General features: G+C 31.1%; 1 protein-coding gene across 5 annotated transcripts; it reads right to left on the bottom strand.

Annotated features, from left to right (window-relative positions):
* Positions 1-1493: 1493 nt before the first annotated feature.
* On the bottom strand, positions 1494-5702 carry LOC145190086 (cGMP-dependent protein kinase 1-like). 5 transcript variants are annotated; one of them, XM_090090633.1, is made up of 5 exons: positions 5461-5702; positions 4552-4648; positions 4367-4430; positions 3233-4215; positions 1494-3025 (listed from the first exon to the last, which is right to left on the bottom strand). In XM_090090633.1, exons 4-5 carry the CDS (start codon positions 4176-4178, stop codon positions 1761-1763), a joined length of 2211 nt encoding a protein of 736 aa, XP_089946759.1. In that variant the 5' UTR covers positions 4179-4215; positions 4367-4430; positions 4552-4648; positions 5461-5702; the 3' UTR covers positions 1494-1760. The 5 variants fall into 5 exon arrangements, with proteins under 5 accessions (XP_089946759.1, XP_089946758.1, XP_079922977.2 ...); XM_090090632.1 differs by having other exon boundaries at positions 4367-4477; positions 4587-4648; XM_080066851.2 differs by lacking the exon at positions 5461-5702 and adding an exon at positions 5033-5338.
* Positions 5703-16914: the final 11212 nt, after the last annotated feature.

Here is a 16914-nt window from a genome sequence, read left to right as displayed (position 1 = left end):
AATGACAAAATTCTTGATTTTATGGAACTAACAATCGGATCTACTTGATATATCGAGGTAAACAGATATTTGAAAGTAGATCTATCAAAACTGTTATGATTGATGGCAGTCAAACTGTAGAAGATGTTTTGGAAACAATTTTTTAAAAAGTAGGTATCACAAATGTTGAAGAATATATGCGATTTTGACACCGTTTAAAATCCTTCTTTAGGGCCTTTTGAAGAGTATTTTAAAAAATCAAAGTTAATATTTAGTTTTTCTATTTTGGTTAAACACACTAAAATCAATCAGTTTCGGTTACTTATTACAAAAGCCCTTTTTTTTAAAAAAAAGGTTTCTTGTATATTTTATATTTGTTAACTACTTTTACAGAGATTTTTCCCAGAATAATCTTCACAAAAATAGGAAACAAATGTAAAATTGATAATTCCTCCAAAACAAAATTCAGGCTACACTGACTTTTGTGGACGCATTTGTTTGTCGACATTTGCCCTTGGATTATTATTTGTCCATATTCTGCATTTCTACTTGTTGACGCAGCCATTGAGATGGAAATGTGATTTGTCATCGACGTATTTGCTGGAAAATTCTTTGTCGATGACAAATAATTTTCCAGTTAGTTCTGACGAATAGCGCATGAAATGCAAGTGCAGTTCCTGTGCTAGATTTCGAATAGTGATGTTTGGGCTCTCGGCCTCATTCTCTCTCACGATGGTAAACTTTTCCAATGAACGCCCTGCACGAGCACGTACTGTCTTTTTAACATCTGCCACAAATCCAGCTGCTTGGAATTTCTTCACAGTTTTGTCAATAGCACTCTCTTGGTTAGTCAATTACGTAGAAAAAAAAGTAGAATACACTTTACTTTGAACGTCTATTTTCGTAATAGGTTTCCATATCTTTAACATGTTTTTTTAATGCTCAACTTTTCTACGATTCCAATTTGTAAACGACTTCTATAAATATCCTCAAAAAAACAATTGATGTTTAAGCTCCCATTCACATTTAACATCTGTCCAAACTATTTTAACACCCTTTATTAAATTTTCTGTTTTTTCTTTTAAGTCAGTTTCAACACTGCAGGGATTTTCAATTTTCTCAATGTGCGAAGTTTCCTCAGATTCGTTTAAAAAAAGAACAGAAAATCAAATTTAAAAATATTTGTTACGTAATTTTTAATGAAGGCGCAAATATGATAAAAAGATACGCTAAGCTGTAAACAAATTTTCAAAAATAATCTAGATTTAATCATCAAATGGAAAATTTAATGATAAAATATTATATTAGTAAATTGTCGTAAAATGTCTATGAAAGAGTCATCAGAATAACAATGAAAAATTTAAAAAGCATTCACATACTTCTGCAGAGAGAATGGTCAAAATGGAGATTTTTGACAGACATGAGAAATCCGAGATTTTCATTTCACCAGAGCTTAGCTTGAATTACTTTTCAAAATTAAGTTTTATAAAAATAGCAACAACAGAAACAACAGGTCAAACATTTTGGGATTAGTATTGAAACCAAAAACGTCAAAAATAAAATTTTTTCTCTCACACATGAAGTGTGAGGGGAGGACTATCCCTTGTCGTTGCATACAAAAATGCAAAATTGAATATACACCTAACTACATAACAAGTGACTGAAACATGCAGCTGAAAGTCTCTTTGTTGACAAACTAAAGACATCACTTCCTTATGCTACAAGTTATAGGAGAATAAATAGTTAAAAAATTACAACGGGGGTCATGTTTTGAAACAACTTCAGAAGTCTTGGTCCCAACCTGAAAATTCTTTCGGTGGTTTTTCTTTCAACGGAGAGAAATAGTCAAAGTTCGAGTTATCTGCGTGATGACGAATCTTTGGAACGAAAGGCGCTGGTAAAGTTCTGTTACGTAAACCGCTCCAATGGAAACCTTGATACCATTTATGCTTGCGAATGTCCATAACTCCGTCTTTCTGGTTTCCTAATCTCTCCATTGGGTTATCCTTGCATAAACGTTTTATCAAATTTTGAGCATTTTTTGTAATTAAATTCGAAAAATCCAATACTTCTATACCTCTTAAAATGATATTATAAGTACTCATAGGATCGGAACTCGTAAAAGGGGGATTTCCTGCCATTAACTCGTAAATGAGGATTCCTAGTGACCAGTAGTCTGCTGAAGAATCGTGCCCCTTGTTGAGGATAATCTCTGGGGGTACATATTCCGGTGTTCCACAAAATGTCCATGTTTTTGTTCCAGCCGGAATTTTTTTAGCGAAACCAAAATCGACAATTTTTATGTAGCCATGGCTATCCATTAGCAGATTCTCTGGTTTTAAATCTCTGTAAATAATACCACGTTTGTGGATATATTCAAATGCCTCAACAACGCATGCTATATAGAAGCGACAAGCGGGCTCATCGAAGTAATCTCTGTCTCTTAGAATAGTCCATAACTCTCCTCCTAAACAAACTTCGAGTAGCATGTAGACGTAGCGTTCATCTTTAAACGATTTGTAAAGCTTAATTATGAAAGGAGAATCAAGAGACATCAGAATCTTTTTCTCGTTGAAAACATGCTCTTGCTGTTTTGTCTCCACAACATAATGCTTTGATAAGCTTTTCAACGCAAAAGTTCGATCTTTGTTGCGTTTATCTTGTACTAATTCAACGCGACCGAATCCACCAACACCTAGAGTAGCAATTACTTTATAATCAGTGATTTTTACATTTAAAAAGTCTGGATTTAATGTGTCGGGAATTGGTTTATTGGTTAGTGAATTTGCTCGCGATAAATTAACCGCTTTTCTAAGTTTATCGCCATAATCTTTATTTTTTAAATACGACAAATCTCCTATGAAACTCATAAACGTATCTCTTTCAATCACTAAACAAACAACGCCACCAGCACCAGCGACGACACTTGCGGTACGAACATCTTCTCCTAGTAACGCTTTTTCCCCAAAATACTCGCCTTGCAATAACTGACGAATTTCTTGCGGTTCTTCTTTACCTTCAAGCATTTGTAGAACTTTAACTAAGCCTAAAAGAGCAACACTTGATGATTAATAAAAAATATCCTGTAAAACTACTTAATATGAATTATATTTTTAAAAATGATAAAATAGAAAAAAAAACTGAAGCTTTACACATAATATGTTTACCAGGAGCCACTTTAATAAAACGTAAAAAAAAATGTAAGCTTCTAATCACCTAAAGCATAAAAATTAAGCATGAAATTAGGTTTTACCTTGCTTTAGAATGAAGAAGGAATCTCCATGCTCTCCTTCTCTCACAATATACTCTCCCTCATCGTAGAATTCTTCCTCGATTACCTCAACAATCTTTAACAAAGTGTCATTAGGGAGTTCTTTAAACGCCGGAACACTTTGAAGGAAGTTGAAATGTTCCTCTCTTCTCATAATACCAGTCTTTTGCATTACTGCTTGAAAAACGTTTCTCTCCAAATACCATACTTCAACATCATCGATGGCTTTGACGGATGCTGTCCGTGTACAATTGTAAAGAATTGCTAACTCACCAAATAACTCACCAGGCCTTAAAGGTTTTCCAAGTATTTTTTCACCTTGGCTTATTTCTAACTGTCCAATATAAGACACAAACAAGGCATTGCCCATGTCACCTTCTTTAATAATGTATTCGCCTCGCTTAAAAGACTTTTGTGTCATAAAGAGAACAATTTCTTTGACTTGACATTCTTCCAAATGTTTCAAGAAGTTATTCTTCAGCACGGCCTGACTTATAAATTCTTTCACTTCTGTACTTTTGGGTGTTTTAGGAAAGTCTAAATTTTTAAGTTCTTTACCACTTTCTGCTGACACTGCAAACCGTTTGTTGCGAACATTTTTAACAACTTCAATAAATTTTGCCTTTGGGTAATTTATAGAATGGCGAGACTCATTTTGATTGCCTTCTTCGACAATGACATCATTTGCGATGTTCGTGCTGCGAGTAGCTTCGATAACGCTTTGCAACTGGCGTATCTCTTTCTTTAAATTTAAAATATCTAGTTCATATCCTGTAAGCTTCTTGTTTTTTTCCTCAATTAATTCATCTTTTTTTTTTAGTTCTTGTCTTAATTTAGGATACATGTGCTTAAGTCTTGCACAATCGATTTTTTCACCATCAATATTCATAGTGTCAGTGCTTCTTCGCAAACTTGCGCTGTTACCCATCTCGTACTTTCTTTTCTCTAGTCTTCTTCTTCAAATCCTAAAAAGGAGTTTATGCTTTACATCTTACTTATTCAAAATTGTTACATTCCATAATTTGATAAGTTGATCAAAAAATAACGCTGTTACAACAACGCCTTTTCGAACAACGAAGCACTGGAAGCAGCGCTCAAAGTAAATAGAGAAATAACCTCGTCTCGACGCACAGACTTTTTTTTTTTCTTTCTACAGCAAACGTATTTTTGTCTTACTATTCTAAAGATCAATGCGATATATCCAATTGATAATTTGGAGACTTTATTCTAATATGTTAAAAAAAAAAGAAAGCGATTTAGACAAATTGCATTATTCAACTTAACCTCATTAAAATACGCACCTACATAGTAATCAGAGTTCTAAAAATGTATTTACGTGTTTCATTACAATTCCAAAACGTTTCTCTCTGAAGACTTAAATCAAGAATATTTTCAATCCTAAGGAAAACAATTATGTAATAAAAAATTAAAATGGTAAATAGTAAATAATAATATTCATCAAAAAGAAATCTTTTGGAAGACGCGAGAGTTGCAATTCGGTAGACGGTCTTCTCTCGAGTTTCGAATGTTACCAGCCTTTAAGTTCGATCTATAATTGCGTGCTACGCTTAAAAACTCGTGAAAATTAATCCAAGTCACTTGAAACCTATTAATTGAATTATTAGTAAAAAATATCTCGGGTGATTTTGTATTATTTGTGCTGCGTTTTTTTGTTTTATATTGACTAAACTTTCAATTCTGACAGTCAATTAAATAAAGTTAAAATTTTTAACAATTTAAATGTAAAACGGTTTCATTGGAAGCAAATAGATAAAAATTTACCGAGAACTATATATTCCCTTCATCACTTACAGTTTCCACTAAAAAACGACTGAAAAAGTCTACAAATGAAGAGGTTTGAAATGCAAAAACGAGATAATTAAAAATAACTACATGTACTACTCTGTACAAAAAACTTCATGTTAAAGTTCCTGATAAATCTATTTGTCAGGCTGTCTTAACATTTGCTTTTGCGGCAAACGTTCATTAAAGATTATTTACATAAATTTTTTTACTATTCACAAGGAAGTCGAATCTCATTCAATTAGAAACTTAAAATATGTGAAATTTGCATTCAATTTGGTCGAAAACTACTTTTTTTTTTTTTTTTTACTTATTACTTAATTGCGCGAATAACAGTAAATCGAAAACACGAAACTAGTTTTCATAAAAGCTATTTAAAAGGTCAAATTGACAACTGACGCGTGTACCTGTTTTTGAATGTGATCTCATTGGATAGTTTAAAATCTACAGTTTCTACCCAATATAATACAACACCACCAAATATTTTATTTGAAAATATACAAGTTTAAAAAAAATAAGCATAAATCAAAGTAACGGGTGAGAAATCGTATAACTAAATAATTCTATCCATGTTTTTGCAATAACTCAAAAAATGCTGCCAACTTCACTAATTTTCTATTTTTTGCTATTTGTTCGGAAAGTTTTTTATATGTGCTAATGTATTTTTCTTCTGTTATAAAACATTTTAAAATCCCTATGGCAACAGCATCAACATTAAATAAAAAAAACTCTCGTTTTGAAAGACTCCTCTTTTTAATGCTATTAGCGAGCAAATGAGAACTACGTATTTCTTAAAAAAGCGTTCACCTAATTCTGCCAACCTTTAAGATCTTAGAATCCAAGTTTCGTAAAAATGGATTAATAATTTCAGAATATTTTCCATCATTTAATTCAAACAAATCTTTTAAAAAAAAATATTCTCTGGGGCTTAAAAACGTATTGAAATTTAAATTTGTAACATTCTTTTAATCCAACATTAAGAACATCCTCAATGTTTAAAAAAGTATTTTAAATGTCGTATAACCGAATATGCAAACTAAAATAAAATACGTGTAAAAACTCTAAAACGCGCAATAAAAATGCAAAAATGAGTTTTTCAAAAGCTTCGACAACAACAAAAGATCGATTTTTTTTTTTTTTTTTTACTTTGAAGGCTTAAAATAATCCTTAGTGTTTATGAACATAAAAAAGGTTTAAATTCATAAAGCGGCTCAACTGAGATTTTAAAATTATTTTAATTTTTGAGTTATTTTTAGTTGAAAATTTTTCTCTTGCATATTTTTAACTTTAATGTGTTTTACGAGAATTGTTTGTTCTCCGTTCTTCTCGCTTGTGCTTTATTTGCTTTGCTTCTCAAAGATTTCTTTCATCGGCTCTCTTTTTAATATTTCAGCAACAGGCGCCGATCTTATAAAGCCTGCGTTAAGAAAAACCTCTAAAAGTATTTATTCCTTTCATATAGCCACAGATTTCAAATTTATTTGTTTACAAAAAATTTGTTAGGGTCTTAGTTGAGCTATTTCTTTTCTTTTTTGAAGAAGAAACTTTAAGTGCTCACTGTTGATTATAATAAACTCATCGAAAATATGTCGTTTGTCTTCAAATTTATCATATGCTCTAACTCATTATAAAAAAGTCTTTGAAAAAAAATGCTTGCAACTTTTTTAAAAGATAAAGTGATATTTAGGGATTGCAATCCCGCACACTTTTCAATCCCGCGGGATCCGCGCGGATTTTTTTAATTTTTGTGCGGATCCCGCGGGATCCCGCGCGGGATTAGTAGGTTTCTTATGCACATTATAAAAGGCAAAATGAAAATTGTATTTTTCTTTCAAGTATTTTAGAAAAAATATACTCAACTTATTAAATTGATAAGATAAGGTAAATAAAGCCAAAAAACGCAATTCATTTGTAAATCAATATAATTCTTAACATTTAATGAACAAAAAGATAAGCCAAAGTACATAGAACATCTTTTAGCTTTACGTAGAACTATTAGCTTTATTTGTTTTTTAAAATATCAAATTGAGAAAATGATTGTAAGAAATGGGCTCTTAAGAAACAGACCCTACTTAAAGTATCATCACTTAATCTACTCCTCAAAGGATTGCATATGTAACCAGCAGCTGAAAAAGCTTGCTCGGCCTCTACGCTTATTGGTGGTATGGTCATCAAGTAACTATGCGCTATATCTAGAAACTTGCCTCTTACTCCATTACTTTCATAGGCAGACATTTCCGGCTTCAATAATTTATCAAAGTCTAAAGAATCTAAATTTGGTCTCTCCTTTACATTTTCTGTCCAGTTGTTCTTGTCTTTCTGTGTTTGATTTTCCAATTCTTTTTTCAGGGATAGAATTGTAGGAATAAGTATTTGGGAATTGTTAATAAAATCTACAGCTTCTTTTTCTTCGAGTTCATTTTCTTCGTCGGATTTTTTAAGTAAACTAGTAGTCCATTTAAATTCTTATTACGACGTTGTGTAAACCTCTCACGAAGTGCCGCGGCTAAATCTATGCTCAAAAGTGATGATTGCTTTCGCAATTTATCTAGCATAAATTGAAAAGTTGTTTCCACCGTGACAAGGTTCGATTCTCTTCTGCATTAAAGTTCGAGACTAAGTTTTAGTGGTGCCAGGCAAATAATTAAGTCATTGATTTGGGACCACTCTTCTTGGGTGAAACGAATTTCTGACCCAACATTAATTAAGGTTTTTTCAATACACACTTTTAGTCTATGAAATCTTTCTAACATATCGAATATACTGTCCCACCTAGTTTTACAATCAAGAATCAACTGAAGCTTTTTCCCGTGTTCTTGTACGATATATTTCTGTAAATATGTATCATTTTTTACAGGAGAGTTTTTAAATATTTTTACAACCTTTCTCACTTTTTTTATGAGATCTTTGTAATTGCTAACCAATTCAGTTGATGCTCGGTCCAAAATCATTGTCAAACCATTTTCTTTATTTATAACTTCATCATCCTCAGTTTTACCACATTCATCTTCTTCTTCACAATTTTCATATGTAATAAACGATTCTTCGACTTCTCCGCAGTTTTTCTTGTATAAGATATCAATAACTGCAAGTTGTATTCCATGAGCATAACATAGCTGTTGATAGCAAGACATCATTTTACCGACTTTCACCATCACACTTGCTCTATCAGTGGTCATGGCAATAATGTCTTCTTGGAGGTCAATATCGAAGCTATTTAGCCTTTCTGAAACTAACTTGACGCAATATTCTGCATTACACGATCCATGGATTCGAATCAATCCAAGATTAAAGTGTTTCGCCTCCATATGTAAATTTAAGTTTAAGTATCTCTGACTATTTTGTGATGTCCATTCGTCAAACGTTATTGAAAACTTTTGATTTTGCTTTTTTAGTGATGTGAATTTTTGCATTATATTTTTCGATGGAATTACTTCTTCGTCTTCGCAGTCGATGTATATTTTAAGCTCTAGTTCAACTGGTTCATGCTGTTTTGAAGTTGAAGCTCCGTCTTGTTGTAAAACGTTTGATTTTAAATCGGTGCCACGTTTAGTTTTTAAATGGATTAATAACCCTTTAGTTGATCTTTGATTAATTTTTAAAATAGCCGAACATAAAATGCACTTGGCATTTTCTTCATTATCACTTTTTTTAAAATAATTCCATATAGTTTTAATTTGCGACATGCTTAGTACTTTTGTTTTAAAATCTTGATGTAAATAATTTTTTAAGACTTTTTAAAAAGTAGTTTTTAAAAGTATATTTTTTACAATTATACACGCACGTTTTCAATTTCACGTTTTCAACATACTCATTAACAAAAATTTGAACATACTCATTAGCGAAAATTTCAACATAATCATTAATTAAACAAAAAAAAAATTTGAACGAGTTCGACTAATGTTTTGCTAAATAATTGCTTATTTTTGAATGATGTTTTTATATTTATAGCTAAGAAAAAAATTTTAATAGCTGAAGATAAATTTTTAAATTGATTTGTTTCACAAATACATTAAACACTTTTAATTTGATATCTCTTTTGTCTTTTTTGTTTAAAAGAATTGACCTTTTTTGTTTAAAAGCAATTGTTTCAAAATCCCGCAAATCCCGCGGATCCCGCAGTAGTTTTTGCGGGATCTCGCATGCGCTAAATTAATGCGGGATCCCGCAATGCGGGATTGCAATCCCTAGCATTAACTAATTTTTATTTTTTTATCAGTTTTTCAGTGCCGTATTTATTCAAATTAAAGAAAGGTTCCGTAATATTTTAGAGTGATTAAGTAACGTATGCTTGTGTTGCCTTATCTACTATTTCACACAAGGAGACTGAAGAGGGCACAGTAAACCAGGAAGATCGTCTGGTTTTATGTCCTTTAAAATCTTTATTATTAGTCCAGTATCAGTTTGTACTGATCATTTAAGCTACTTTTGAATTCGAAATCGTGTGATATTATGTTAGAAACATTGATTTAAAGCTTTGACGAACACATTATACAGTGACCAATCCAAAGGAGATGTGTGTGTGTGTGTGTGTGGGGGGGGGGGGGGGGGTTCAGGAGGTCATCACAGTATATCGAAAAAAAATTGTGCTGTAAAGCCTATTTAAATGCAACGAAAACCTATTTAAACGTCACGAAATGTTTTTGTCATGTGAAACTAAATTATCTTATTTATAAAAAATCATAACCTACAGGGTGCGGCAGCGATTCGCGAACTTTTTAGAACATTTTTCAAAATGAATTTTTAAAGCACTAAAAAATTGCATTCATGGAATATTAAAAGGAGAAAAGTTGAAGATAAATACTTTTCCCACCTTAACATTCAATTAGGTTTCCTTTTTTTTTTGATCACTGTCTCAAGCCTAGGACGGAAGACTGGCAGGTGCTTATTATACAGTACCTTGACATTGATTTCCTAGCACGGATAACTGATGACTTTAGTGACTTAGCACTTGAGTAGGCCTTTTTGCAAGTCATATTTTCAACTACGCTCCACACACTATAGTCAAGGGGATTCAGATCAGGATTGGATGGTGGCCAAAAGTATTTGGGCCAGAAATTAGCCATACTGTCCTGAAGATATTGTTGAGTTTTTCTAGACCCATGACAAGGTGTATTATCTGTTGAAAGATATAATTGTTTTCTGGGAATGTCTTCTTCAGCCATAACACCACATAACATTTTAGTAAGCTGATATACACATCAGAGGTAACTTTTTCCTTCTCTTTGATGTAGATTGGTGGACATTTCTCTCCATTAGAAGCGATGATTCCTAGCATCATGATGGACTGAAGGTGCTTGGTGTGACACACAGGTGGTGCTTTGTCACCCTTCTGCACAATGAATCTTTTATTACACCTATTTATTTCACCTATTTATCACACAGTCTATACTAAAAAGATTTTCATCTGAGAAAACTTTAACTTTTGACGAAGCATAGCTTTTTAGCTGATTCAGAAGCTTCTTTGATCACTCCAATCGTAACGTTTTTACTCTTCCTGTCAAAAGTTGACATGAAGGTCGGGCTACTCTGACTTTTCCAAGTGTTTTTAGAGTTCTTCTGACTGTCCTCTCATCAATATTGAACAATTTTGATGTTTTTCTGATGGATACAGTAGGATTTTTTTCAAAATGCATTTTAAGCTTTTCTGTGAACTTTTTATCAACTCTTTTATTCACTAGAGATGGGATTTTGGCTCTCTCAGCACTTTCACGTTTTTTCACTTTGTAAAATGAAGTTTTAGACATTCCAGAAACACGAATAACTTTACGTGCAGGCAAACCCCCTTGAATCAAATTTAAAGCTTCGTTTCTTTTGGTTTCCATTGTAAAACTTTTAACTAAAATGTTTTCTATTCACAATTTTATTAAAATCTAAGACGGTCATTGAATATTAATCAACAAAAACAAATTGCTGAAGTATTTTATTTACATCACAAAACCTAGCCAAAAATTAGTTCGCGAATTGCTGCCGCACCCTGTAAAATTGATTCATTGAGTCAACATCTTTTGAAAAAGGTCAGTATCTTCTTGTCTAGGATTAGGACTATTGTAATTGTAATGAAAACAATAACAGTAACAATAATTATTGTTATTGTATTAACTTAATTTAGAAACAATAACAATACTTGTGATTTTACAACTATTGTAATTCTTAAATACAATAACAATAAATATTGTATTGCAATTCATCTTTATAAAACAATAATAATATCTTAAAAAAAAAATGTATTGTAATGACCCACTGCAATAACAATAAATATTGTATAAATATTCGTCTTTGTAATACAATAACAATATATTGTTATTGTAATTTAATAAATGTTTTAATAGTCCAGTTGCCGACTATATACCCTTGTACCCTTGAAATAGGGTACAACTAATATTTAATGATTGACACTATTTTACTGAAACATAATGGGAGGGGGAAGGGGTGCCAGAATGGTAAATTGGGCAACTTTAAATATTGAAAATCAAAGTTAACGGGATCAAAAAAAAGGAAACCACCATTTTTCTGCAAATGAAAGGGACTCGTCAGACCTAAGACAGCGATTCAACATAAAATACGTCCTGAGAAATAAAAAATAATTGTAAGTTCGTCAGAGATGAATATAAATACGTTAAAATACGTTAGCTTTTCTTCTTTAATGTAAAGTAATACACTACAATAATTATTGTGATTGTTTTCATCAAAACAATACAATAGTTATTGTTATTTTATTTCATTAAAACAATATAATACAATAGTTCTAGAACTTTATTGTATTGTTAGAAAAAAAAATCACAGCAATACAATACCAAAATAGAATTTTCTTATTGTTTCTGTAATATTATAATACAATATTATTGTATTGTAATGTGAAGCTGCATTTAATTTTTACATTTACAATTACAATAGTCCTACCCTATTCTTGTCTACATTAAATGTGTGACTAAAGTGAACATGTGTTATTTTTTTAACATTTTTTGAAAATATTAACTAGAATATTATTAAGAGATTATAGATAATTATCATCTAGATTATTATATTGTTAAGTAACTTTCGTTTTAGGTATGCACTTCCTTATAGCCTACCACAGGGCCATGCAAAAGGTAAGGGGACCCATTTATGTAAATAAATATAAAAATACTTTTATTGGACAATTTACATAAACCAAAAAAATTTGTTAATAAAGGTTTCTAGCGAGTGACACAACCTAAAACCTGGTAGTCTCTCCGGTTCACAATGAGGGTTTCTTCATTTGTGCCTAATGTGGGCATCACCACTATTTGTAACCAATATGAGCATTTTATCCAGAAGTTGGAGATAAAAAATTTATTTTATCGTTATGAGTGACAGCGAAGCATCATGCTTCCCGCATTTTATTTGTTTGAATGTTTTTCTTCAGAACGTAATGTCATAAATACAGTAAATTGACTGAATTAATACGTGACGCTTTCCTGTAGCAAAACTGGTGAAGCTTGAGCAAAATAAATTTATGATAAAGACGTCATTCTAATGCTGTAGTGCTAGGTTAAAATCAGAGCCTTCGTTTTTTTTCTCGGTGAAGCTGATGAAGCCATTCTTAATTAATATCTTGTCGATTATAATAAAAAATGTAGAAATAATTAACTTTAACATTTGTAGATAGATCTTCTAAACAATCGCTGTTATTCTTACTATTTAACTACTTGTATTGTTTAATGCAGTTGATTTATAGTTCATAAACCTTTTATTTCTTCCAAACAAATTGATGCACTGAAACTTTTGTTTAACAAGCTCATGTTTCAAGTCATTGAAGCATTTCGTATGCAATAATTATTTTCAGAAGTGATAAAATTTCAAAGTTGCAATTATTTTGTTTGCTTACTTTCGGTTCGGTTACTTTGCTGACATTTGTAAACTGCATAAGTTTCATATTCAATGTAAGCGATGTTAACTTCGATGCTCATCCACCCCCAACCCCCCTTAACCCCCTCAGTGGTTGATTTTTTAGAATTTAGCGAAATAATTAATGCAAAAAAAATTTTGAACTTTTCTAGGTCAAGTTATAATATTGTTTTAACCTTTTAAATGATAAAATAAAAGATTTTTAAGTACTCTAACATTACAAATGGGCCTTTTTCAAGCATAATGGATTGATATTGGCTGAGACTATATTTTTTAAATTTTGGGACTCATTCTAAATCTTCATGTAAACTACAGATTTTAAGATTATAAAAAGCTGCCTATTTAAAGTATAGTAGTATAAAATATATTTGTCAAAAATATTTAAGACACAATGAGCTTTAGCACAATTTAACAAAGATAATAAATTTAATAAAGAGGCAAATGTCATAGTTTGATAAGAACTAAGGGTGTGCGTCTCGGAATCGTTTTCTTGAAATGAACCGGGGCAAGCATAACGAGACGAGAAATGTCCCGGAAAAAATTGACGAATAAACTGTCCCGGAATAAATTTGTAAACCGGGACAATAAATTTTTTTCGGAATTTAAAAATTGTGTCCCGGATATCATCATCTCGTCTCGTCTCGAATAAAAAAATAACGAGACGCAGATGCTTAATAAGAACACTGATCTGGAAATAATTTTCTCTGTCTGCCTCTGTCACCTTTGAAACCATTTGACAATAAAAATAGAAACTTATTTTCTACCCTCAAAATTTCCAATAAGTCCTTTAAATCATTTTTTTCACCTTGGTAAAAATTTAGTTAAAAAATCAGGTAGCGTTAAGTAATTTAGAGTTTGATTGTTGATCTCAATTCGTAACAATGTCTTACTTTTTCACCAATAAAAAAACTGCATTTGCATATACAACTTGACAAAAAAGTCAAGAAGAAGAGGAAAAGAAAAGACTTCTCAATTGTTACATTTAAAGTGCCTTTGTAAAATTTAACGAGCGCAACTATTAACCTTAACAATTAAGTTGTAAAATTAAAGTTCTGACAATTAAATTTGTTTAATTCATTCCAAAGGCTTGTTATAACTAAAAGAAATCTATTACTTAGCTCGAAATTTTCGTTAAAAATGACCTGTTTAGATTTTTAAAGGCCGCAGAATTTGATTGTTAAAATAAAGAAACTTTTTCAATTTATTGTCGTAGCTATTTTAATTCATTTTCAAAGCCTTAATAGCTTACAAGAAGCTGCTACGCATGAACAGAGTAATGTAGCCTAATCACTTATTCCACGGCATCAATAGCAGACTTCATAACATATACCATCTCAATGGTGTTGTAGTGGCTCATGTTCAAATCGTGATTTCACACTTGATTAAATCTTGGTCGAGTGATTCCACTTGTAGGAACAACGAGAGTACAGCCTTCATGTTGTATGCCTGATCAACTACAGCAACTCGATGCTGGGTATAGTTCAGGGCTTCATTACCCTTTATCAGTTCATTGAGATATTCTGCTATATTTTTACCAGTGTGGCGTGCTGACACCAAGGACCCATCTACTTAACATAAACTTCTTATTGCAAAGTGCAAGGTTATCACCTGATAGGCGTTATTAGAGCAAGAGGCTCAACCATCAAAGGTTTGGGCCATCTAACCTCGGGGAGTTCTACTGCTTGGATTTTACACAAATAACTTTTGATGGCTTGGTACAGTAAGGGTAGGTTATTTCAAAAATAAAAATGAAAAAAGCATTGATTGTCAATGTCAACATTGACAAATACTGTTTATTTTTATTTCGTCAGCCACGAATACTAAGCGCAATTTTTCGTTAGTGACGAAAATTAAGTTTACCTATTGTAAATAATTGAGTTAGCTTGGTTCAAATCTTACCAAAGCAAAGACTATTTACACTATTATTAAACTACTTTTTAAAGTACTTGTCAAAGGTAGAAAAGTGTTTGACGATGTGTCTCTGGTAATGACGCCCATCATCTTAACAAAAGCAGGTGGTTTACAAAAGTATCATTTGCCAACAATTCCCTGATTACCATTTCTCTTGTAAGCTGATAATCTGAACAAACAAACCACTTGCTTGTAGCTCCAGCACACGTCCTCTTCTCAACACGGTCAGCATCATTCACTTTAGCATCCTTGTTGGAAATTTGCAGGACTTTCTTCCTACAAAATATTCGACCTACTTCGGGTTTTTGTGCAGAGAATGGTACCTGATTTTTAAAGTGATGGCCTCGACCATTCCACGGTTGGTTTGTTCACCCTTAAACAAATATACTTTGCACTTGGACTTGACCTAACCAACAACAATATAAACATTCTTAATTTTGAACTTTTATAAATTCAAGAAATACAAAGATTTGGTTTAAATGAAACTAACGAACTCTTTTCTCCAGTTCGCCATAACATAAAATTTTTCTTGCTTGAATGAAGTTTTTTTAAACATATGATTCACGTTTGTATTAAATAAAATCAGCTATTGCTGACTCACTTAAATGTTGTTTCAACAAATAATATTATTTTTATTTTTTACTTATTTATCATGAATCATTAAACAGAAAAAATAAAAAAAAACAACATAAAAGATATATTCAAGCTACACTCTCCATTGGGTTCTGTTCAAATATGGCTTAAACAAAACCGGATAAAGTTGGTCGACACAAAACAACTATTTAAAATTAAATTTAGGTTTATAATTCACACAAATACCAATCTAAAATAACATTTATAAATATAAAACAAAAATTATTAAGTATCGAAGAGCTTAAAAAAAATGCTTTAATGCTTCACCCAAATCTCGTATTATCGGTAAATCAGGGGCCAATGCTATAAACATAAAAAACGAAGTTTTTTCCGTAAAACACGAAGTTTTTACCGTAAAAAGCGAAGAAAAAAAAAGTCCATTGCTATAAACATTCAAAAAATTCCGTTTTTAAGATAAAAACTTCGCTACTAAATCCAATGCCATAAACGAACAAGAGAATCGCCTTTTCAGATAAAAAAATGCGTTTTTTTGAAAAAAAACTTCAGATAGATTTTTGATCTCAATTTTAGATATTTTCTTCGTGATTTTTGGCGGCCATTGTTGGAACAACGTTAGCGCTTCAAAATCATTGAATATTCTTTGTTTGTGTTTTTATGTAGATATTTTATAGATAAAACTGAAAAGGATTTTTGTAACTCCATAATAAACTAATTACTTAAAATATGCGTTTAATCGATTATTCAGTTCCTTGTTGTGTCGACAAATATGCCATATAATACACAAATACACAACAAAATAATACACAAATACACAACAAAATAAAATGCTGTCTAAAGAACTTAAAATGATACTAGCAATAAAGATCAGAGAAAACAAAGAGGTTCTTCTTGGGAACTTAGTATGTTTTAATTAGCAAACTATTAAAGTAAAAATATGTATAATTACATGTATATATATATATATATATATATATATATATATATATATATATATATATATATATATATATATATATATACACAAGTGTTGTTATAGTATAAGTATGTAATATATAACATATATTAACATAATTTAAGTTTGAAATCAATCAATCATATACTTCTAACTAAAGATTTTACATTCAAGTTTGCACACAAATAGTTATAAACTAATGTAAAGTAAACTACTAATAGTGCTGATGATATATAACAAGGGTTATAATAATGGGAATTTAACCATTATATTCAAAAACAGTAGCAACAGCAGAGATATATTACAATATATATATAGTATATATCAATTTTATATATATATATATATATATGCTTTCAATAGTTTTATTAACTTAATACACTAACATTGAAAATAGCTTCTCCTACACTATGTATAATACGATAAATTGTGTTGGTAGAGATTCCATGACAGTCTCTGAGAACATGAAAAAAGACATTTGTGCCAATAAAATGAAGAAATATCATTATCTGGAAACGTACTGAAATGCTTTTAT

Source organism: Hydra viridissima, unplaced genomic scaffold (assembly GCF_058129835.1).
Source record: "Hydra viridissima isolate aposymbiotic clone 2 unplaced genomic scaffold, HvirCarnegie_v1 scaffold_6, whole genome shotgun sequence".
Lineage (NCBI taxonomy): Eukaryota > Metazoa > Cnidaria > Hydrozoa > Anthoathecata > Hydridae > Hydra > Hydra viridissima.
Note: the sequence above shows the minus strand (reverse complement) of the source record. Positions and strands in the feature narration are given on the sequence as shown.

What these genes read in the sequence shown, in the direction of transcription:
- LOC145190086 (XM_090090633.1), bottom strand. Translation starts at nt 4,178, where the DNA reads ATGGGTAACAGCGCAAGTTTGCGAAGAAGCACTGACACTATGAATATT. An exon ending in CTTCTTCATTCTAAAGCAAG is followed by an intron (nt 3,026 to 3,232) that starts GTAAAACCTAAT and finishes TTGCTCTTTTAG; the next exon opens with GCTTAGTTAAAGTTCTACAA.